The 23,471-nt window shown below is 41.6% G+C and overlaps 1 protein-coding gene across 1 annotated transcript in view; it reads left to right on the plus strand.

The window, feature by feature from the left end:
* taok3a (TAO kinase 3a) overlaps positions 1–23,471 on the plus strand; it is a 59,610-nt gene that overhangs the window by 7,900 nt on the left and 28,239 nt on the right. The window contains exons 4-10 of the mRNA XM_060907488.1: positions 7,319–7,364; positions 8,452–8,548; positions 8,796–8,909; positions 9,456–9,547; positions 14,058–14,151; positions 19,160–19,241; positions 21,775–21,942. Of these exons, the coding sequence (XP_060763471.1) occupies positions 7,319–7,364; positions 8,452–8,548; positions 8,796–8,909; positions 9,456–9,547; positions 14,058–14,151; positions 19,160–19,241; positions 21,775–21,942 (693 nt within the window). The remainder of the gene's footprint in view (positions 1–7,318; positions 7,365–8,451; positions 8,549–8,795; positions 8,910–9,455; positions 9,548–14,057; positions 14,152–19,159; positions 19,242–21,774; positions 21,943–23,471) is intronic.

Genomic DNA, 23,471 nt, shown 5'->3' on the forward strand with positions numbered 1-23,471 from the left:
TAAAAAAAGAAAGGACAAGTCATTAATCAAATTGTTTTTAATGAACTATTAGTCCACATAATAACCTTTCAGGCAGTATAATGTATAAAGCTTTGTTTGGATTACCCCATAAAACATTTTCAAGTACAAGTGGCATAACTTGTAAATTCTATCATCCATTTTTTTCTTTACTGATAAACGCCAGCTATAGAGATCTTGCAGTCACGTGACCGGAAAGTACACAACCGCCATCTTGTCGGTCAAAAACACCGCTGAATACTGCTGCACTCGTGTACAGAATGGATCAATTTCAACCGACGGACTACACGGCTCATTTTTCTAATGAACAGATAACTAGATATATGTCTAAAATAAACGATCTACAGATTTATGACCCTTATGGCTTACCGGACGGAGTTTTCACGACCGGATTTTGAACTGCCAGAGGTGGAATACCCAGACGTGTATAATTACCTCATTAACTTTCCCTCGCTGTTCAGTGGTGAAGCACTGCGTGCTTATAAATCTCTGGACAGTCATCTTTACAGAAATTCAGGATTTGTCAGCGACTCAGATGTGGCATCTTGTAAACAAGAATCCTCATTGGATGGGTAAGTCACTTAAGTATTGAGTATAGCACTGACCAGCCGATTATAGAATAGAATAAGGTAATTCCAAATCGTCCGTCTTGTTTACATGGATCTGGCGTTGGAGAGGTGGAGGCTTGGCAGTGGAGATTTGAGTGGCTGTTTTCTGAGCTTAGTCAACAGGCCGGCTCTGCCTGTAGCCTCGCTTTTGCTTCCTCTCCCGACGCCGCCTCCTTCGCTTTGCTTCCATTAACAATCCACGGAGACCCTGCTGGTCTCGCTGTCTCGTCCGGAATGTTGTGCATGCGATGGAAATCACTACAAACCGTCATTTTCTGCTGGAAACCAATGTCCAGTAAGTCCATACGGTTGTAGTGGATATTGAAGTCCGGTACAGACGAACAACACGCAAAAATACACACAAAAAAACATAAACGTGCACAGGTAGGGAGAGCTTGTAGCCGCAGCCGTTGTAGTAGAATTGTATATAGTAGGGTTTTCCAGAAGAAAAGGTAGAAGTAAAAGCAGAAGTAGAACTAGAAGTAGAAGGCGGAATATGGTGTTTGACCGACAAGATGGCGTCTGTCACAATCTGGATCGGCTGTGACGTCACATGCAAGTGCTCCATTAAAGTCACTAAAGCAGACTTACTAAATGACACACATGAAACGTAAACCAAGCAAACTCAGTGTCCAGGACTCTCTCAATTTAAAGACAGCTAAGCGGTTCCTTAGTAACACTGTGCTCTTCCTTATATAGAAAATATAATTGACAAATTAACTGCATAATGTTTCCAACCTGTCGAGAGGTAATGTGCAAACTATTTTGAGACCACCCCATAAAAGATTTTTAAGCAAAGTGCCAAATTCTGAATTGTATGGTCCAACTCAAACACCACAATAAAAAAAGAAAAGAAAACCAAAATCAAACAAAGTATCCAAGACAGTGAAAATGTTGAGCAATTCCTTATTAACAAACTGTGTGCTCTTTTTCTTTCTATAGCAAACATAAATATCAATTGTCTTAATTGAAAAATGAACACACTGACTGCTGATAAGAGAAATGAAATAAAGTGCCCTGCCCACTCTGCCCACTGAATACTAAAACATTAAACCGAAAAGCTCTTGTTGAGTTTCAGTAGGAGCTGATTCTCAAAGTGTGTTGCACTAATCCGTGCTCTCTTTGCGGTAAACAATAAACCAGCCGAGCTGAAAAGGCGCTCACAGGCAGCTGAGGCCGGAAGGCCTGTGTTGTTGAGTTTCAGGGAAAGGGTTTTTTTTTTTTGGAAAGGAGTTAAGAAGGTCCATGCTGTCTGAAACGCAGGCAAGGTAGCCCTGATAAAACGTTCTGATAAAACAAATTTGTAAACGTGAGGTGATTCATTTCATTTAGGCTACTTCACTTGAAAAGTTAGTGATCAGTATGGATGCTAGGCGGCCAAAAGAATTGATAATGAAGGCACGTTTTACTCAACAGTGGAAGGTTTTAACCAAACAATAAATATAACGTTTGGGATACACGGGTAAATGCACATATCTACTTACCACCACATGCTTCCGCAGATTTGATGTGGAAGTTTTGTAGACTGATGGCTCTGTACGGCAGGGCAGGCACATTTTTGCATTGCATTATTGTTATGACCTCATTTGCGTTTGAATGCAAAGTACTGGCTGAGGCCAAGTTTACATTAGACCGTATCTGTCTCGTTTTCTTCGCGGATGCACTGTCCATTTACATTAAAACGCCGGGAAACAGGAATCCGCCAGGGTCCACGTATTCAATCTAGATCGTGTCTGGTCCGGTGCTGTGTAAACATTGAGAATACGCGGATACGCTGTGCTGAGCTCTAGCTGGCGTCGTCATTGGACAACGTCACTGTGACATCCACCTTCCTGATTCGCTGGCGTTGGTCATGTGACGCGACTGCTGAAAAACGGCGCGGACTTCCGCCTTGTATCACCTTTCATTAAAGAGTATAAAAGTATGAAAATACTGCAAATACTGATGCAAATACTGCCCATTGTGTAGTTATGATTGTCTTTAGGCTTGCCATCCTTCCACTTGCAAGTGGTAAGTGATATGCGCTGGGATCACACACACAGCGGCTCAGTCCCGAATCACGGCTTGTGCACTTCACTCGCGCGCTCTATGAGCTGCGCAGGGCCGGAGTGCGCACCCTCCAGAGGGCACTCGCTGTTCAGGGCGGAGTGATTTGGAGCGCAGGATGCCTGCGGAGCCGAGCGTATCCGTGTATTGGTGTTGCTGTGTGCACGCGAATCGTGTATTGGTGTTGCTGTGTGCACACTAATCGTTTTAAAAACGTTAATCTGATGATCCGCTGATACGGCCTAATGTAAACCCCACCTGAGATACGGCCAAGGATTTCCCTCGCTGTCCGGCGCATCTGTTCCATGGGAATTCTCTTTTTGGCAATCCTCAACCTCCTCCATGACCACCTCCGTCTCTTGCTCAGCTACCTTGGCACCAGCCATCATCCAACGATACATGTAGGCTAATATGGATATTCCGTGCGCGCGCCTGCGCCAGTTTCCTTTTAGTTCAGGCCAATCCCCCCCCCCCCCGCATTTAATTTTTTTACCCAGTAACGGACGATTTTCGAATGTAGCGAAGTAAAATACTTGGTTCAAAATGTACTTGAGTAAAAGTAAAATTACCCATTGCAAAAACTACTTAAATTACAAATGACACAAAAATCTACTGAATTACAGTAACGTGAGTAAATGTAATTCGTTACTTTCCACCTCTGGTCTGAATCTTTGCTTCATATATATATATTTTATTTTCAACTAGCCAGCCGGGCTGGCTAGTGACGGGAATTACCTGCCAAATGACAAATTAAGTCGCCTCGGGCAACCGGACCACCACGAATTTCGAGCCGTTATATATATATAAATAAATAAATAAATAAATAAATAAATTTAGAGAAGAAAAAAATTAACAAATTTTCCTAAACTAACAGGTTAATGCTACTCTCAAGTTGACTTGAGGCTGATTTTTGGTGACAGCATGGTTTGCCATCTGACTTTTGTAGCTTGGCATATCTTTTATTTATTTTTTATTTTTATTTTTCCCCCTCTCGTGTCTGAGTGATATAATGCTGTCATTTGTAGCCATCACACCTCATCAGCCTATCAAAGTTAAGGCCCAGTCCCACTATAACTATAATTATGGCTATAATGATAGATAAATTGGTCCCCTGCAGTTTGTGGTTGGTGCTCACACCAGACTGATAATGATGCCTAGAGTCCAGGCCTGGGTTTATCCGTATTGGTGAGATTGCTTCTGGAGCGGGGTCTCCCCAGGCCTGGACCTGATCCAGTAAAACATATTACCAATCGGCTAATTGTTTCCATGTGACTTTGAGCACGTGCAATTTTTCCCTGGGCATCTTTGTACATCCTTGTTGTGTCATGAAGTCATGGAATACAGATTCACGGAAAATAAAAAATATAATGCAAAGCACGGATCTTTTATTCACGGATATGTGATTTTCTGTGAAATGTCAATAGTAAATTTAATAAAGTAAACATGTAAATGCAGGTAAGAGATTTTAATTATGAACTTGGGCAGTCCAAACATTTGTTTTAGACTTGTTCATTTTCTATCTGTGATGCATCATCCATATGAAACTGGGAACCAATCTGTAATATACTGAAACATCCATGACCAAGCCGTAAATTATTAGCATTCGTGATATATCCATATTAAAATCCGTGACCTATCCGTATTCTATCAGCCACCGGTGTGTATACATGGGTTGTTTTGAAGTCCAAGCTGTACAGTATGACCTGGAATAATGTGCGACTACTTGGGGGGGGGGGGGGACCCTTGTATGACTATTCCTAAGTTGCATGCATTTATTTCCCTGAGTGTCAGGACCAACCAATATTATAGTTGGGATTATAGTTGTGGTGTTTCTGTTCCAGACTGGAACTAATTCAGGCAGAGGGATAGTCAGTTATAGGTATAGGTATAGTTATTGGTGCTGTGGGACAGAGCCCTTATAAAGAGGTTATAGTGTACGATGTCTTTTTCACCCTAAAATGTGTCATGAAACAATCTAAATCTGACATGTCACCATAAATCATAGCTGTTATGTCAACTAGACATCAAAGTTGCCCAAAGCAGCCTTTATAATAAGTGCCACCTATTCTACTGAGCATTAGTGTAGGTTCTAATGGGATGTTAATGTCAGTTTATAGCGGTAGTCATGAAGGATTTACAACCCCGATTCCAAAAAAGTTGGGACAAAGTACAAATTGTAAATAAAAACGGAATGCAATAATTTACAAATCTCAAAAACTGATATTGTATTCACAATAGAACATAGACAACATATCAAATGTTGAAAGTGAGACATTTTGAAATTTCATGCCAAACATTGGCTCATTTGAAATTTCATGACAGCAACACATCTCAAAAAAGTTGGGACAGGGGCAATAAGAGGCTGGAAAAGTTAAAGGTACAAAAAAGGAACAGCTGGAGGACCAAATTGCAACTCATTAGGTCAATTGGCAATAGGTCATTAACATGACTGGGTATAAAAAGAGCATCTTGGAGTGGCAGCGGCTCTCAGAAGTAAAGATGGGAAGAGGATCACCAATCCCCCTAATTCTGCGCCGACAAATAGTGGAGCAATATCAGAAAGGGGTTCGACAGTGTAAAATTGCAGAGAGTTTGAAGATATCATCATCTACAGTGCATAATATCATCAAAAGATTCAGAGAATCTGGAAGAATCTCTGTGCGTAAGGGTCAAGGCCGGAAAACCATACCGGGTGCCCGTGATCTTCGGGCCCTTAGACGGCACTGCATCACATACAGGCATGCTTCTGTATTGGAAATCATAAAATGGGCTCAGGAATATTTCCAGAGAACATTATCTGTGAACACAATTCGCCGTGCCATCCGCCGTTGCCAGCTAAAACTCTATAGTTCAAAGAAGAAGCCGTATCTAAACATGATCCAGAAGCGCAGACGTCTTCTCTGGGCCAAGGCTCATTTAAAATGGACTGTGGCAAAGTGGAAAACTGTTCTGTGGTCAGACGAATCAAAATTTGAAGTTCTTTATGGAAATCAGGGACGCCGTGTCATTCGTACTAAAGAGGAGAAGGACGACCCAAGTTATCAGCGCTCAGTTCAGAAGCCTGCATCTCTGATGGTATGGGGTTGCATTAGTGTGTGTGGCATGGGCAGCTTACACATCTGGAAAGACACCATCAATGCTGAAAGGTATATCCAGGTTCTAGAGCAACATATGCTCCCATCCAGACGACGTCTCTTTCAGGGAAGACCTTGCATTTTCCAACATGACAATGCCAAACCACATACTGCATCAATTACAGCATCATGGCTGCAGGGGTGATAGCGTTCCGGCGCGCTGCGCCGGATTTCCGGCGCGTCGTGGCTGGGGAAAAAAAAAAAAATCTAGTTCGCCCATTGTCCTGTGTCATTCTGAGATGCGCAGATAGACAGTAAAGGGAATTCGGAATTCCCTTTACTGTCTATCTGCGCATCTCAGAATGACACAGGACAATGGGCGAACTAGATTTTTTTTTTTTTTTTTTTTTTTTCCCCCAGCCACGACGCGCCGGAAATCCGGCGCAGCGCGCCGGAACGCTATCACCCCTGCGGCTGCGTAGAAGGGTCCGGGTACTGAACTGGCCAGCCTGCAGTCCAGATCTTTCACCCATAGAAAACATTTGGCGCATCATAAAACGGAAGATGCGACAAAAAAGACCTAAGACAGTTGAGCAACTAGAATCCTACATTAGACAAGAATGGGTTAACATTCCTATCCCTAAACTTGAGCAACTTGTCTCCTCAGTCCCCAGACGTTTACAGACTGTTGTAAAGAGAAAAGGGGATGTCTCACAGTGGGAAACATGGCCTTGTCCCAACTTTTTTGAGATGTGTTGTTGTCATGAAGTTTAAAATCACCTAATTTTTCTCTTTAAATGATACATTTTCTCAGTTTAAACATTTGATACGTCATCTATGTTCTATTCTGAATAAAATATGGAATTTTGAAACTTCCACATCATTGCATTCCGTTTTTATTTACAATTTGTACTTTGTCCCAACTTTTTTGGAATCTGGGTTGTATGTAGGTGCCTTTTCAGGTTTCTGAATGTGATCTGTTTATTATTCATTATAGAAAATTCCATGATATTCACAACAGGTTTGTTGGGATTTTAATCGAGTTATTCAAAATTAATGGCTACTTGTACTTGGAGTAAAGTATGATTTCTCAAAAATAACTTGAATTGCAATTTGGCGCTTCTTAAGGTTTGTACTTTTTGTCCACTTAGCTTTTTAAAGCTAAAGAAGGAACATTCTGTTGCTTATTTTTGTAAAATTGTTCAAAGAAATTTGAGTAAATATCTACAAACCAATGTTTCGTTACAGTGTCGGCAATAAACAATGTTGGACAATAAATGAGTCACAAATACCTGAGAGTATGAGTTTAATTTCTTCGTATCAAAAGGCCATGAGCTGTAAACCTGGCTTCAGTGGGAGCTCTGAGCAAAACTTATAGCAACTGCAGCATGGTTTATTCATTTAGAAAGTGTTGAAAAATGATTGAATTATTCAAAATTATTGATCATAAGCTTGATTAGAAATCAATTATGAGTACACTGTATGTCAATTGAGCTATATGGTATATTGAGCCTTCTAATACACTACTGTTCTCTCTCTCTCTCTCTCTCTCTCTCTCTCTCTCTCTTTTAGCTTGTCATGGAGTACTGTTTAGGCTCAGCCTCTGATTTGTTGGAGGGTAATTCTCTCTCTTTCATTCTCACGCACACACTTTTTGATGTACAGTGATGCATTATGCTATCGCTGTGCAGTTTTCTGCTTTTTACAGCACTGTGTGGCTTTCTGTTATGCTGGAATTCTGAAATGAGTGAACACGAAAGCCAGATTTTCTAAATACAAGCCTAAGAGGATTAATTCCTTTTACAATTGTAACATTTTAATCTGTTTTGTGATAAGCTGAGATCAGTGGTCCAGCATTCACCATCAAACACCATTAAGCTCCAGCCTTCACCACCAAACACCACCAGTCTCCAACATTCACCATCAAATGCCAAGCTCCAGCATTCACTATCAAACGCCATCAGTCTCCAGCATTCACCACCAGTCTCCACCATTCACCATCAAATGTCATTAAGCTCCAGCATTCACCATCAGTCTCTAGAATTCACCATCAAACGCCATTAAGCTCCAGCATTCACCACCAAACACCACCAGTCTCCAACATTCACCATCAAATGCCAAGCTCCTCCATTCACCACCAAACACCACCAGTCTCTAGAATTCACCATCAAACACCATTCAGCTCCAGCAGTCACCACCAAACACCACCAGTCTCCAGCATTCACTATCAAACGCCATCAGTCTCCAGCATTCACCACCAGTCTCCACCATTCACCATCAAACCCCATTAAGCTCCAGCATTCACCATCAGTCTCCAGCATTCACCATCAGTCTCTAGAATTCACCATCAAACGCCATTAAGCTCCAGCATTCACCACCAAACACCACCAGTCTCCTCCATTCACCACCAAACACCACCAGTCTCTAGAATTGACCATCAAACACCATTAAGCTCCAGCATTCACCACCAAACACCACCAGTCTCCAACATTCACCATCAAATGCCAAGCTCCTCCATTCACCATCAAACACCATAAAACTTCTCCATTCACCACCAGACTCCAACATTCTCATTTAAACACCAACATTCACCATCACCGCTTTCTCCATCACAGACCAACATTTTGATTTGGTTGGTTGTTGGGTTTAAAGTATGTGTGTGTATATTTTTTGGTGGTATCCCTGATGTTGTGCTGTTTGTGCAGTTCATAAGAAACCACTGCAGGAGGTTGAAATCGCTGCCATCACCCATGGTGCCTTGCTGGGACTGGCTTACCTGCATTCCCATAACATGATCCACAGGTGAGTTCCTACCTGCCTTCACTCGCTGTGTGTGTGTGTGTGTGTGAGTGAGTGAGAGAGAGAGAGCACCATTATTTCTTTATATTGCTTCATTACTGTCTGTCAAACGTTCATCAGATGAAATGAGTCAGTGTGCTAAAAAAGTGTGTATTATTTTTAATGCTTTGTGGGAGGAATGAGGAACTGGACTGATTTTTGTACTGTACTCCTCTCTCTCTCTCTCTCTCTCTCTCTCTCTCTCTCACAGAGATGTGAAGGCAGGAAACATTCTATTGACTGAGCCTGGTCAGGTTAAACTGGCTGATTTTGGCTCTGCCTCCATGAGCTCTCCAGCCAACTCATTTGTGGGGACACCGTACTGGTCAGTATTTGTCCATCACATTTATGACCTGGAAAGACAGACAGAGAGAGGGAGAAGAGAGAAAGAGAGAGACAAGGGGATGGGGACAAATGGAGATGAGCAGAGAGAAGGGGAGTGAGACGGAGATGGAGAGAAGGGCACAAGGTCAAAGAGAGAAGGTGAGACAGAAAGGGACCGGGACAAATAGAGGGTCCCAGAGTTTGAGACCAACCAAGAGAAGCAGAGAGAGAGAGAGAGAGAGACTGTGATGGAGGAAAGAAGACAGACAGACTGAAAAAGAGAAGAATAGAGAGAGCTGGATAGAAGGGCATGGGGACCAATTGAGAGGAGTCGACATGGACACAGAGATGGACAGACTGAGACTGTCAGGGAGATGGACCGAGAGGACTAGACCGAGGGAAGGACAAATACGGAGATGAGGAGATGCGGAATTGGAGGCACAGGGCAGGGTCCATTAAAACAAGGACGTATGGGCACAGACAAAATGTCACCTTGTTTTTTCATTTTAGAGTGTGTGTGTGTGTGTGTGTGTGTGTGTATAAACAGGATGGCTCCTGAGGTGATTTTAGCCATGGACGAAGGCCAATATGAAGGCCGAGTGGACATCTGGTCTCTGGGAATCACCTGTATTGAACTAGGTCAGTTGTGTGCGCGTGTAATATATTGTCTGTCAAGTCAAATTTTGTGTTTCCTGTCAAAATGAAGATAAATTTTTATAACAGACTCGCACATTGTGTGTTAGGCTTCACAGCTGTTCCTTCGTTATCATGAGTCACAGAAATAGTCAAATTGTGAAGATTGACATTTTAATAATCTTGAAGACAAGGTATGACTCTTATTGCTTGGAAAAAAACTAGAAAATTCACATACAGTTGCAGTCAGAAGTTTACAGTTTACGTACATAGACATACATGACATCATGGACATGAAAGTCATGGTAATATCAGGCTTTCAGTGACCTTCTTTGAATGGTCCTTTTTTGTGGCAGAATGATTGTACAACATGTATCTTTAATAGAAAAAAAAATTTGGTCAACTAATTTTAGGTTTTCTGAAGTCAACACAGGGTCAAACTTGTATATACAGGGTCAAATTTATATATGTCCACTTAGGTGATTTAGTTCAGTGGTACTGTAATTTTCAAAACGTCTTAACTTGCCAAGGACGAGGCCTCTTCACTTCCTGTTAGTAAGGATCATTGACTACAGCTGGTAGCTTCTCTGTGCACAACATAAAAAAGGTTTGATTGACACTCGTTGGATTAACCAACATACAGGACAATGGGGAAAGTCCAAGGAGCTCAGTGCATATCTGAGAAAGAGGATCATGGAGTTGCACTCGAATGTCTCTCAGAGCTGTTTCTAAACAACTGTAGATTCCAGGATTGATTGATTTGCTTTATCCAGAACAGTAAAGAAGAAGAAAAAAAAAAAGCAATAATCAAAACATCTTCATGAACAAACAGAATAGCGTAGCCACAAGACAATAACATAATAATGTTCGGAAAGGATTAGGAAGAAGTAAATAACTTCTCAAATCCTAACCCTCTATACCACCACTCATCAAACGTCACTTTCTGCCATAATAAAAATATATATATTAAATAAAACAAAAGCAACAAACAAAAATGAAAACATACCAACATGGTATAATGTAGACCAAATTTTTTGTATGTATGTGTGCGTATTATTTACCAGCTTAAGGTCGGTCCGTATGATGAAATACCGTGACCGAGGTCTTGAAAGTACTGAGCGAGGCCCTCTGGGCCGAGGTCAGTATTCAAGGCCGAGGTCACGGTATTTCACCATACGGACCGACCTTAAGCTGGTAAATAATATATATATTTTTTTTCTTTACCAAATTCAAAACATACATTCAACAAACTAAATATTTGGGCCTCGGTCAGTACTTTCAAGACCTCGGTCATGGTATTTCACCATACGGACCGACCTTAAGCTGGTAAATAATATATTTTTTTTCTTTACCAAATTCTAACATAAAACTAGAGCGCCCGAAAGGGAAAACCCAGCCAGGCCGCCATTTTGAATCCTCATTCATGGCTGTAATGCAAATGGCTTCCTCCTCGGTATACAAGTGCACTTCCATGGCCGGAAAAAAACTACATTTTGCCGCCTATGTAGTCCCCTATTTATACAAATAGGAGTCATTCAGGATTCAGCCATGTTTTTGCTCGGTGTTAGCAAATTATAGGTTTTTAGCTTTCTCCTGAAGTGTTTTCTTTTATTTCTTCTTCCTCAGGGTAATAAAACTCGCTTTCGCTATGAACACTGTCGTTATCGCTATCCATGCTCTAAAATGAATGCTATTCTCCTGAGAAATGCGAAAATAAATGACACAAATTGCTACTATGTTTGTTGTGAACGAGCGAGTCACCAGAGGTCCGTATCGTAGGATACGGAGATGGAGAGAGAGCTATAATCTTCAGTTCAAACAAGTTATTGGAAGGTGAAGCCACTCTGCCAATCCACTTTGCTGGAAGAAATCCCAAACTGTCCCCCTCAGCTGAGAGGAAGTTGTTTGAGATGGTTAGGAACCACCAAGACACAGGCCTTCCATGAACTGGCAGCTGCTGGAATACTGACTACAGTCAAGTGAATTTTGCATCGCCATGGACTGACGCTGCCATCTAGGAAAGAAGCTTCTGCTCCAACATCACCTTCAAGCTCAACCAAAATTTGCAGCTGACCACATGGACTAAAGGCCTCTGCATGCTCTTGCAACAAGGCTTTCGCAGATAGCTTTTCGCAGACGGTTGTAATTTATTGTTGAGCGGGGATAATAGGCGTGCGCAATGTTATTCATCGGCACAACGCAAGGGGGCGCGAAGTTGCTAGGAGTAGTTGGTGGGTGTGGTTAGTGGAGTGTTTATCCTCCGGTTACTTATAATGACTAGAACTTTTTTTTTTTTTTATAATGGCTAGAACTGGAGTCGTATAGATGTACGTACTTCCTCAATCAACCGCTCTTCATGCTGCTCCATCTTCGCTCGTGTTTTTAAAAATGCCGGTCGTGAAAACAAAACAAACCGGGAAAGTAGGGAAGCAGAAGTGCGTGTACAGCGGATGTAGAGTGGACCAATCAGAGCCCTCTTGTCTGCGGCGCTGTCTGTGAGGCTTCTGCGGTGGTCACAATTTTTGGGAGGTGCGCGCAGAGCGTCTGCGAAGGTGGGGGGGCTACGCAGACACTGTCTGTGACACCGTCTGCGAGGACTGCGTTGTCAGCATAAATTGGCCTTAAGAAAAAGCCTTCTGGAGGAAAGCTTCATTGTCAAATGAGACAAAAATTGTTATCTGGCCACAATGACCAGAGGTACAGAGGAGCCACTGTATCAACTGTTAAGCATGGTGGTGGTAGCATCATACTCTGGGGCTATTTTGCTGCCAGTGGAACTGCTGCATTGCACAGTTGGATGGAATAATGAACTGTGCTATTCTTCAGCATAACCTCAAACCATCAGAAACTTGGACGCAATCGGGTGTTCCAACAAGACAGTGACCACAAACACACATCACAGCTGGTTGTGGATAAAGCAGGATAACATGAAGCTTCAAACAAGTCCTGAACTCAACTCTATTGAAAATCTGTGGACTGTACTTAAGTCAGATCTATGCCAGGAAATTTAATTGAACACCAATTCTGCCAAGAAGAGAAGACAAATATCCAACCAGAATTCTGCCAGAAGCTTGTTGATGGAGACCAAAAGCATTGGGTCAAGTTGAAACTTGCTAAGGGATGTTTTACCAAGTATTTAGTTTGTTGAATGCATGTTTTTGACCCTGTGTTGATTTCAGAAAACCCAAAATAAATTAAAACTTGTGCACCAAATTCTTGACTGATGATCAGTCGTTCTGCTACAGAAAAAGAAGAGTTCAAAGAAATGATTGAAAGCCCGATATTGCTATGACATTTCATATGTGTATGTAAACCTCTAGTCACAACTGTATAATAAAAAAAATAAAAAATAGGAATAAACACTTCAGGATGTGCTGTTTTTATAGGAAAATAATCAGTGATAGGGTGGTGTGGTGTTTGAAGATCGTTTCCAGTAAGAACATGTCCACGGTGTGTTGTTCACCTTAAACTACAGCAATTTGCCACGAATGTCTAATTCACTGAACATCACATTGTACTACTTTTTAAAAATCCGTTTATTGTTGGATGTCATGTTGTGCAACATGTACAAAACAAGTTCCTGTTCTAACTTGCCTTCCAGCAGCTATAAACCGATCTGTTACCAGCTTCTCTTTTTGCACATTACTGAGAGATCACAAAGCGTAAACTCCTCTGTCCTGAAGAGCTCGGAAAACATGGAGTTAAAGCTTTACCTCCTGACTGTTAGTGTTACTGTACAAAGCCTTGGTACTGGGGAGACTGTACATTTAATTGTTAAAGTCTCAGTTATTATGCATCAATATTCACTGAGCCTGAGGCAGATCGTTGTTTTAGTATAAATACACAGGTGATTTTATTTTTAAAAATTGCATTAAAAAATAATTTCAAACTTCAAAAGCGACATGCGAATGTAATATTGCCGCGGCGCAGACTTATCACTTTTATCTACGCCGAGTCTCACAGAATACTTTGTTTTGAAATTAATAAAATAAATCACAATTCCACCTTACCTTTGAATGGTTTTAGACTAAACTTCATAGCATCTTTTAGTGCTTTTAGGGACAGGATTTTCTTTCAGCATTTTTAATTCTTCCTCACGTACAGTGACGAGGCGATCCGCCGCCATTTTGCCGAGTCGCTCGACGTGATGGTCGAGAGATTCGGACTATTTCTTGATAAAATCGGTGCGCGTGATTTTCTATCACATGCATGTTTATACTAAAGAAGATTTAATCAACACCTTCTGACCAATCAGAGTTCCATGTTTTAAGAGATTTGCATTGTACGATTTTAGATTCCCCCCCCGTGAGTATGTGAAGATTATAAAAATTAATTTTGTATTTGTAGAATTTATTTTTGAAAGCTGTAATATATTTCCATAGTAAATTGTATCGATTACTTTTGATTAAATTTATATTCGAGAATCAGAAGTATAAAATAAGACCTTTCTACAATGTATAGCAAAGTATAAATATATTATAATATCTCAAGGCTATGCATGTCGTTTTCTGTACAGCCGAGCGCAAACCTCCTTTGTTCAACATGAACGCTATGAGTGCCTTATATCACATCGCTCAGAACGATTCACCCACGCTGCAGTCTAATGACTGGTGAGTGTACACACACACACACACACACACACACACACACACACACACACACACACACACCTACCTCTCTGTCCATTACACTACGACATGCACTAAAATTCTCAACTTATTCGTCACAAAACAAAATGGAGAATGTTCTCGCAGTAATCACTAATGCAGCTAAAGTAGTTAATAGCGAGCTAATTGACATAACCTCAATTTCCATTTACTAGCTTTTATCTCAAGTGGTATGTAATTAGTTCGGTTAGTTGTGAAGAGTATTGCATGTGGTGATGTAAAAAGTATTGGTGCCCTTAGCTTCCTTTAGGTTGCCCATTTCTTTTATTGCAGCACCACGCAATGAATCATGGGTAGTATAAAATAAGCTAGAGGCCTGTCTGTTTTGTGTTCGCATTTGGCAGCAATGATTGAACAAAGTAACTTGTCATCAAGTTAAATGAAATTTATTTCTCCAGAAAATTTAACAAACGGGAATGTCGCCAAAGTGCTATACAGTAAAATATCTTAAAGGAGATACGCAGAGCCTTTATTTTTAAATAAATTTGAGTGGATAGTATCGCCATCCTTGACTCTTGTATGCTGCATAAATGAGAATAAAACGTATATTTTTGAGAGTTAAAATCGACTGCAAAGTTGGCATTGGAGCTGCCCCGCTGAGCCAGCCAGCCCTGAGCGCGTGACGTCACAGCAGGAATCGGTTTTAAGGCCAAGGCCTTTGACAGCTATAGACCGAAGTCATCTAAATAAAAATTTATGGTGAACGTAAGGAATACCGTGACCGACTTGCTCAACTAAGACTGATTTGACTTCATTGATTGTGGGTTGACTCTCATTAAAACAGGATGGGTGTTATAACTTATGCAACATACATGTACATGCATGCATTTTCACTGATAAAACGTAAAGGGCTCATTAAATAATCAGATGAACGGAGACAATCACATTCTGAAGCAAATTAAATAATCTTATACCGCTAATTTAAACACACAATACAAGTTATATGGATTAATCTAAATGCAGGTAAACAATTTTTTTTTTAATCCAAATGAGAGTCGGCGCTTACCCGTCTGGGTTCTCGCTTCTTGAAGGCCGATCTTGTGGCCGATTTTGTTTTGAAACAATCTGACTTTCAGTTGTTTGTTCAGTTCTCTGTTTATTCGCTTCTTTCACGTAAGGATGAGATGGCAGCAATATCCAGTTTAGAAATCAGACGGCTGCTCCACTCTTTCACTTTTCTTCATACTGTGTATTCCGCCATTACTGCTCGGCTCAGGCAATTACTAAAACCCAGGATGGAACGGGATGTCACCGGTTTTAGCAACAACTGCGGGGATGTCACTGCTCAAGCGATATGTCCGGTTCCGTCCCAGGTTTTAGCAACACCCCTCGGCTCGCTACGGGAGGACTGGCGCAACTGAACTCACTTTCCTTTTAAAAAAAAAAATAAATAAAATACTTTCCTTTTCTTTAATTGTTGATACTGCACCCTCTTTCAATACGGGCTTATAGCCAACGCTCCTCAACAGATCAGAGGTTTCGTACGAGTCTTCAGTAAAATGTGCAGAGCAGAGGACAGACCACTTCGTAGGCGCCCAATGTGCCCATGAATTTCTCGCAAAACGCGTCCGAATCTTTGCATTTTGAACATTCTTGGGCCATGAATGCAACACACATCCACCTTCTGTCATGTTGCTGTACCGGCCAGCAACACATCTACGTGGCAAGGCGATAAATTAGCTCAAAATGGAGGATCGGAGTTGCGGTCAGCTCTGTTTTTTAGTGTAGCGGAAGTGGCGATGAGACCGATTAGACTTGCTGCTGTGACGTCACAGATGTCAAGGTCATTCACTCAGACCGCTACCTGTATAAATCACTTTAATCATAAAAATTACTATATTAGATTTATTGTTAACGCTTAAAACTATTCCTGTGCCATTCTTGAGGTCTCAAGGCATTTATAAACGAAAGTGAGGCCATGGCTCTGCGTATACAGGTGCTGGTCATATAATTAGAATATCATGAAAAAGTTGATTGATTTCAGTAATTCCATTCAAAAAGTGAAACTTGTATACATTGATTCCACACAGACTGATTATATTTCAAGTGTTCATTTCTTTTAATTTTGATGATTATAACTGACAGCTAATGAAAATCCCAAGTTCAGTATCTCAGAAAATTAGAATATTGTGAAAAGGTTCAATATTGAAGACACCTGGTGCCACACTCTAATCAGCTAATTAACTCAAAATACCTGCAAAGGCCTTTAAATGGTCTCTCAGTCTGGTTCTGTAGGCGACACGATCATGGAGAAGACTGCTGACTTGACAGTTGTCCAAAAGACGGCCATTGACACCTTGCACAAGGAGGGCAAGACACAAAAGGTCATTGCTAAAGATGCTGGCTGTTCACAGAGCTCGGTGTCCAAGCACATTTAATAGAGAGGCGAAGGGAAGGAAAAGATGTGGTAGAAAAAAAGTGTACAAGCAATAGGGATAACCGCACCCTGGAGAGGATTGTGAAACAAAACCCATTCAAAAAGGTGGGGGAGATTCACAAAGAGTGGACTGCAGCTGGAGTCAGTGCTTCAAGAACCACCACGCACAGACGTATGCAAGACATGGGTTTCAGATGTCGCATTCCTTGTGTCAAGCCACTCTTGAACAAGAGACAGCGTCAGAAGCGTCTCGCCTGGGCTAGAGACAAAAAGGACTGGACTGCTGCCGAGTGGTCCAAAGTTATGTTCTGTGATGAAAGTAAATTTTGCATTTCCTTTGGAAATCAAGGTCCCAGAGTCTGGAGAAAGAGAGGAGAGGCACAGAATCCACGTTGCTTGAGGTCCAGTGTAAAGTTTCCACAGTCAGTGATGGTTTGGGGCGCCATGTCATCTGCTGGTGTTGGTCCACTGTGTTTTCTGAGGTCCAAGGTCAAGGCAGCCGTCTACCAGGAAGTTTTAGAGCACTTCATGCTTCCTGCTGCTGACCAACTTTATGGAGATGCAGATTTCATTTTCCAACAGGACTTGGCACCTGCACACAGTGCCAAAGCTACCAGTACCTGGTTTAAGGACCATGGTATCCCTGTTCTTAATTGGCCAGCAAACTCGTCTGACCTTAACCCCATAGAAAATCTATGGGGTATTGTGAAGAGGAAGATGCGATACGCCAGACCCAACAATGCAGAAGAGCTGAAGGCCACCATCAGAGCAACCTGGGCTCTCATAACACCTGAGCAGTGCCACAGACTGATCGACTCCATGCCACGCCGCATTGCTGCAGTAAGTCGGGCAAAAGGAGCCCCAACTAAGTATTGACTGCTGTACATGTTCATACTTTTCAGTTGGCCAATATTTCTAAAAATTATTTTTTTGTATTGGTCTTAAGTAATATTCTAATTTTCTGAGATACTGAATTTGGGATTTTCATTAGTTGTCAGTTATCAAAATTAAAAGAAATAAATAAACATTTGAAATATATCAGTCTGTGTGTAATGAATGAATGAATATAATAATGGAATTACTCAAACTTTTTCATGATATTCTAATTATATGACCAGCACCTGTATGCTTTAAAGTATCAAAATAAAATGTACAAATACCGATGATGTAACAACCTTTTCAGTTCCCCGTTTTGTTCCTGAGTTGGACACGTCTTGACACGTGCAGAGAAAAGATGATTTAGTAAAGTTGGTCCAATAACCATTTGACACACAATGTAGGATATTACAGGTAACTTGTAAAGTAAAATAAAATTAAAAAAGGAATCAAACTGAGAGTCTCTGTATGGCAGCTCCACACGGTGCACATGTCATGGCACGGTCAAAAGACTGGGTGCGGCTGAGAGGGCGAACAGACGCTGTGACTTCCAGTTCTTAAGGCCTTCCCCCTTGGGCTTTACCTTTTAGCCTCCTGATTATCCTCGAGAGAGGGGTAGACAGACCTGTGGCCATATAGAAACACTTAAGGGGTGTTCACACGGCACATATTTACATCGATGCTGCACCGATGTATTTTGTTGCGATATATCTTACACCGGTGTAAATTTTGTGCAGCGTTCACACGTCACAAACCTGCTTACTAGAGAGAAGCGTGTTAGCACCGGTGCAGCCCCACTTGCGTTCACACGGCAGTTTTTGCGACCGTGCTATATGATCGTAATAATGCGGAAATGAAATATGCGGATGCGTGAAAATGTACTTCCTTTTCCCGGTTGTCATGGCATCACCAAGCGCCGGGAAAACAACGTGGATGAAGACACCAGTGTTGCCAGATACTGCTGACGTTTTCCAGCCCAAAATATGTTCAAATCCACCAAAATGCACTTAAAACCGCCCAATCTGGCAACACTGGAAGACACGCAGTTCTGTTGTTGATATTCGCCATTTTGGAAGCGCAAAATACCAGGATGCAAATTATGCAATGCCCGTATGTAATCAACTCTCCTCACGCGTAGCGAGTCTACCCCGTAGCGTTCAGACGTCCCATTTTATATCGGTGCTGCCCCGCAAACTAGCATTTACTCCGGAGTAAATTTCTTAAACCGCCTCCCGAGCAGGGTTAGATTTGCACCGGTTTAAGCAGCTTTCAGGGGCGACACCACTATAACTTTGTACTGTGTGAACGCTCTACCGGGGTAGCCCCGGTGCTACACCGGAGTAAAAGTTGCTGTGTGAACACCCCTTTAGACACAAACTCTGTCTCTCTCACACACGCACACTAATACCCACAAAGAAACAAAAATCAACTCGACACTCAATTTGGCTCCTCCAGATGAGATGGAAATAAGGGGAGACAAAGTAACACGGATAGAAAACAAATGGAAATATCTTTAAATAAAGACACCTTGATAGTAAAGTAAAAATAGAGTATGAGTAATGTGAACAAGACTTGCCCATCAACTATTTCCTGATGCATGTTTGATGTTGCTAATATTTTGCATACATTTTAAATCAAATTTGTGATTCTTTAGAAAATATTTTTTTCATGTGTGTTTTTGTTTTGTGTTTGGTGCAGGTCGGATGCGTTCAGGAGCTTCGTGGATTACTGCCTACAAAAAATACCTCAGGACAGACCCTCTTCAGCTGAACTCCTGCGAGTGAGTGAGAACACACACACACACACGCGCACAGAAATAGAGGTGTGAGTAACTTGCTCAATATTGAATGTTAAAGCAAGTCACCTCCATTCTCTCACTTCCTCCTCACCATATCATTTGCAGCTTCCTGCCCTGACAGTGTGCTTCTTACTCATCTATCCTCGCTGACTCACGAGAACACACACTCTTGTGCATGCGCATACACACGCACGCAATCCACCCACAGAATATAGTGATGCCTGTTATCCACTCATTTCCTGTACCAGTGGGATTTGTGGAAAGTCGATACGTGTGTGTATCTGAATGTGTACATCTGATATAATGCCAATCTTGCTCTCTTGACCCAGATGAGAGCCGTAGGAGGAAGTTCTCACGCTTTCGCTTTGTGAAGTTGGGCTATAAGGCTTACGATCCATTTTTAACTCGTATACACTAGTGTGAACATTTCAAGATCTTCAGCAAAGTGTCGTCTTTGTATCGCACAAACATGCCAGTCCATAGGAAAGTGCATGATATATAAACAAAGTACAAGACTTTTTAATCAGGGTTTTGGTTTTTGGAAGTGGGTTTGGCTGTGACGTGATGTATTCCGCCCCTCTCTGTCAGTCTCTGTCTCTTTTCAACAACCCCCCTCTCTCTTTCGCCCCTCCAAGCTCTTTAGGAGAAACCAGGTCACTAATCTGAGTTTAGCATCTAGAACTATTCCCACAATGCCACATTCTGTCCTAAATCTCACACACAGCTTTCAAATCACACCACACTCCAATGACCCCTGAGGTAAAGTTCAGTCTTCTTTGACATGTGGTGGGATTGGGAATCTTGCCAATTCTCCCCCTTTTTTTTTTTTTTTTTTTTTTAAATGGATAATCCTCTAGATTATTTTTCTCCAAGGCTCATCAGTTAATCGTAGACATCCATTTGGAACAGCTGATGCTTACATGGGTTAGCGAGATGGACAAGCTGGAGATGGATTGACCTCTTAGCCGTTATCCTGGTTGTTAGTGCCTGCTATCGAAGCTGCTTCCTTGTCCATCTGTTTTCCAGCTCAGAGTTTGGTTTGGCACGGAGTTCCTTGCCATCCTTCCCCATACTTTGGAAGATCTTTGACTTTAAAGAATGAAAATAGTTGGCGTGAAAATCACTTATTGCCTAAACCATTGGTCTATAGATTGTATGAGTCATAAAAATGCATTTCAAACATGTCTGAAAATTCAAAATTGAAGGAGATTCTTACAAATTGTCTGAATATATTAAACATTTTCTCTTTATACCATCTGTATACACTCACTGAGCACTATACTACTGAGTAGGGCCTCAGTTCTTTGTGACATGGATTCCACAAGATGTTGGAAATGGCGTCCTTTGAGATTTTGGTCCATGTTGACTTGATTGCATCATGCAGTTCCTGCAGATTTTTAAAGTACACTTTGCTGCGAATCTTCCAATCGTCCACATCCCAAAGGTGTCCTATTGGATTTTGGTAACTGGGAAGACCACTGAAGAACATTTGAACTCCTCGTCATGTTCCTGAAACCAGATTTGAGACAACTTTTACTTTGTGACACGGTTCATCGTCATGCTGGAAGTGATCATTAGAAGATGGCCATGAAGGGATGAACATGGTCAGCAACAACACTCCAAATATGCTGGAGCATTCAAGCAATGAGTGATTTGAATGTGTAACAGGCCCATATTGTCTCAAGAAACCATTTCCCGCACCATTACACCACCTCCACCAGCCTGGACCAATGACAAGACAGGATGGGTCCATGGATTCATGCTGTTGGCACCAAATTCTGACCCTACCATCTGTGAGCTTCAGGAGAAATCGAGATTCATCAGACCAGGTTATGTTTTTCCAATCTTCAACTGTCCAGATTTGGTGAGCCTGTGCCCACTACATCCTCCGCTTCCTGTTCTTTACTGAGAGAAGTGGAACCTTCTCTCAGAAGTGGTCTTCTGCTGTTGTACCCCATCCCACATCAAGGTTTGACCTGTTGTTCATTCTAAGATGCTTTTCTGCTCACCACAATTGTACAGAGTGGTTATTGGAGTCATTCTGTCTGCTCGAACCAGTCTAGCCATTCTCCATTGACGTCTCTCATCAACAAGGCGTTTACATCAGCTAAACTGGATGCTTTTTTTTTTTCCTTTATTGCACGATTCTGAGTAAACTCCTAGAAACTGTTGTGCATCAAAATCCTAGCAGATCAGCTGTTATAGAAATACTCAAACTCTCCTACCTGGTAACAGCAATCATACCACAGTCAGAATCACGGAGATCACATTTTCCCCCTGTTCTGATGATTGATGTGATCATTACTTCAAGCTACTGGCCCTTATCTGCATGATTGTGTATGCATTGCACTGCTGCCACATGATTGGCTGATTTTAGATAATTGCATGAATGTGTGGGTGTATAGGTGTTTTGTAATAAAGTGCTCACTGAAAGTATGTCCCTTTAGTTCTTTAGTACAGAACTTCTTTGCAAACTGACGCACACGTGGCCATGGTTCTCTTCTCTTTTTCCCAGCATGACTTTGTGCGTCGTGATCGGCCGTTGCGGGTCCTCGTGGACCTGATCCAGAGGACAAAGGACGCCGTGCGAGAGCTGGACAACCTGCAGTACCGCAAGATGAAGAAGATCCTCTACCAGGAGAAACATAACAGTCCAATGGGAGAGTCCCAGGAGGAGGAGGAGGTAAGCACAAAGAACTCTGAGGAAATACACATATTGTTAATGGTGTTGTAGAAGTGCACCATGAAGGTTGATCTGAACAGGTTCGTTATTCCTCAGCTGGACCAGTTGGCTGTTAACGCACCAACATATTTTCTATCAAACACTATTACTCAACTACTGATATGATGTATAATCCAAGCCAGAAGTTTGAGTTAAAACCCTCCTGAGCATTGGTTCATGAGTACAGACCTCAGATGCTGTGCTGTGAATGCTTGGTACCAGGAACTACCAGTAAACACAGCATTTATTTATATGGTAGGTATTAAAGAAGTGTGAAAATGTCACATTCTTGGGCTTGAGGTTTAAGAAATGTAAGCAGCAGTTTGTTTGGTAACAGAAAGAACACAGTGAACCTGATTAACAGGATTTATAGCAGATTGTTGCAGAGTGCAGCACGTCTGAACCGATAAACCCTCACCCACACACGTTTTGATTACGCCTTGGGTCTCTTATGAATGCCACCTCCTTCCTGCGAGTCTCACATGTGTTGCTTGTGTGAAGTGTGTTACAGATACACACACTGAAATATTGTGCAGTTCAGCCCAAATGTCGAGTTTGTGTTTCATACCAAGCTTGATTTTAGGGAAGATTATAGAACGTTCTACTCCTTGTACAGAGCATGTTGGTGTTTTAATGAAGAATCATCTAGAATGTTGGGTTTTCAAGATGATTGGTGTTTGTTTGAGAAGGTTGGTGTTTGATGATAAATGATAGTGAATGTTGGTGGTCAGTAGTGATGACTGGTGTTTGATGGAGAGTGTTGGTGTTTTGTGTAGGAGGGAGAACATTGGTGTTCCATGATGAATGATGGTGTTCAGTGATGAAAATTGGTGTTTGGTGGTCAGTGGAGAGTGTTTAATGGAGAATGAGTGTTGGTGTTTGAGGGTGAATGTTGGAGAGTATTGATGTTTGATTTTTGGTGTCTGATGGGGAATGTTCGTGTTTAGTGATTAATATTGGAGAACATTGGTGTTTTAATAAATCTTGTGAATAAGTGTTGGTGTTTGATGGTAAATAATGATGGTTTGTGTTTGATAGATGTTGGAAAATGTTCTGTTTCATGATAAATGTTTGTTTGGTGAATGATGTATTTTGGTGATTGGTGTTGGTGAATGTTGGTATTTCATGAAGGTTGGTGTTTGAAGAATGGTGTTTGATGGTGAATGTTGGAGTGCTTTGGTGTGTGAATGTCGGCAAATGTTTTTGTTTATTCTCAAGCGTGTCAATAATTTACAGAAGCACAACGAGGACACCACAAATGAAACTGTCGTTTGTGATCCTAAGCGGGGGGGGTGGTGTTTGTCTTGATTGCCACTCCTTTTGGATACGGCATTGAAGTGTTGTGATGCTGGTAGCGCATCAACCTTTTCCAGATTGTGAACTAATTGAGGCCTGATAGCTTTTAATAATAAGACGTTTCCCTCTAATGGATGATGGTGAGCTTCTCTGGCCTTTCTCCTCACGCTCACTGTAGATTCATATTACACTGT

The sequence above is a fragment of the Neoarius graeffei genome, chromosome 24 (assembly GCF_027579695.1).
Source record: "Neoarius graeffei isolate fNeoGra1 chromosome 24, fNeoGra1.pri, whole genome shotgun sequence".
Classification (NCBI taxonomy): Eukaryota; Metazoa; Chordata; class Actinopteri; order Siluriformes; family Ariidae; genus Neoarius; species Neoarius graeffei.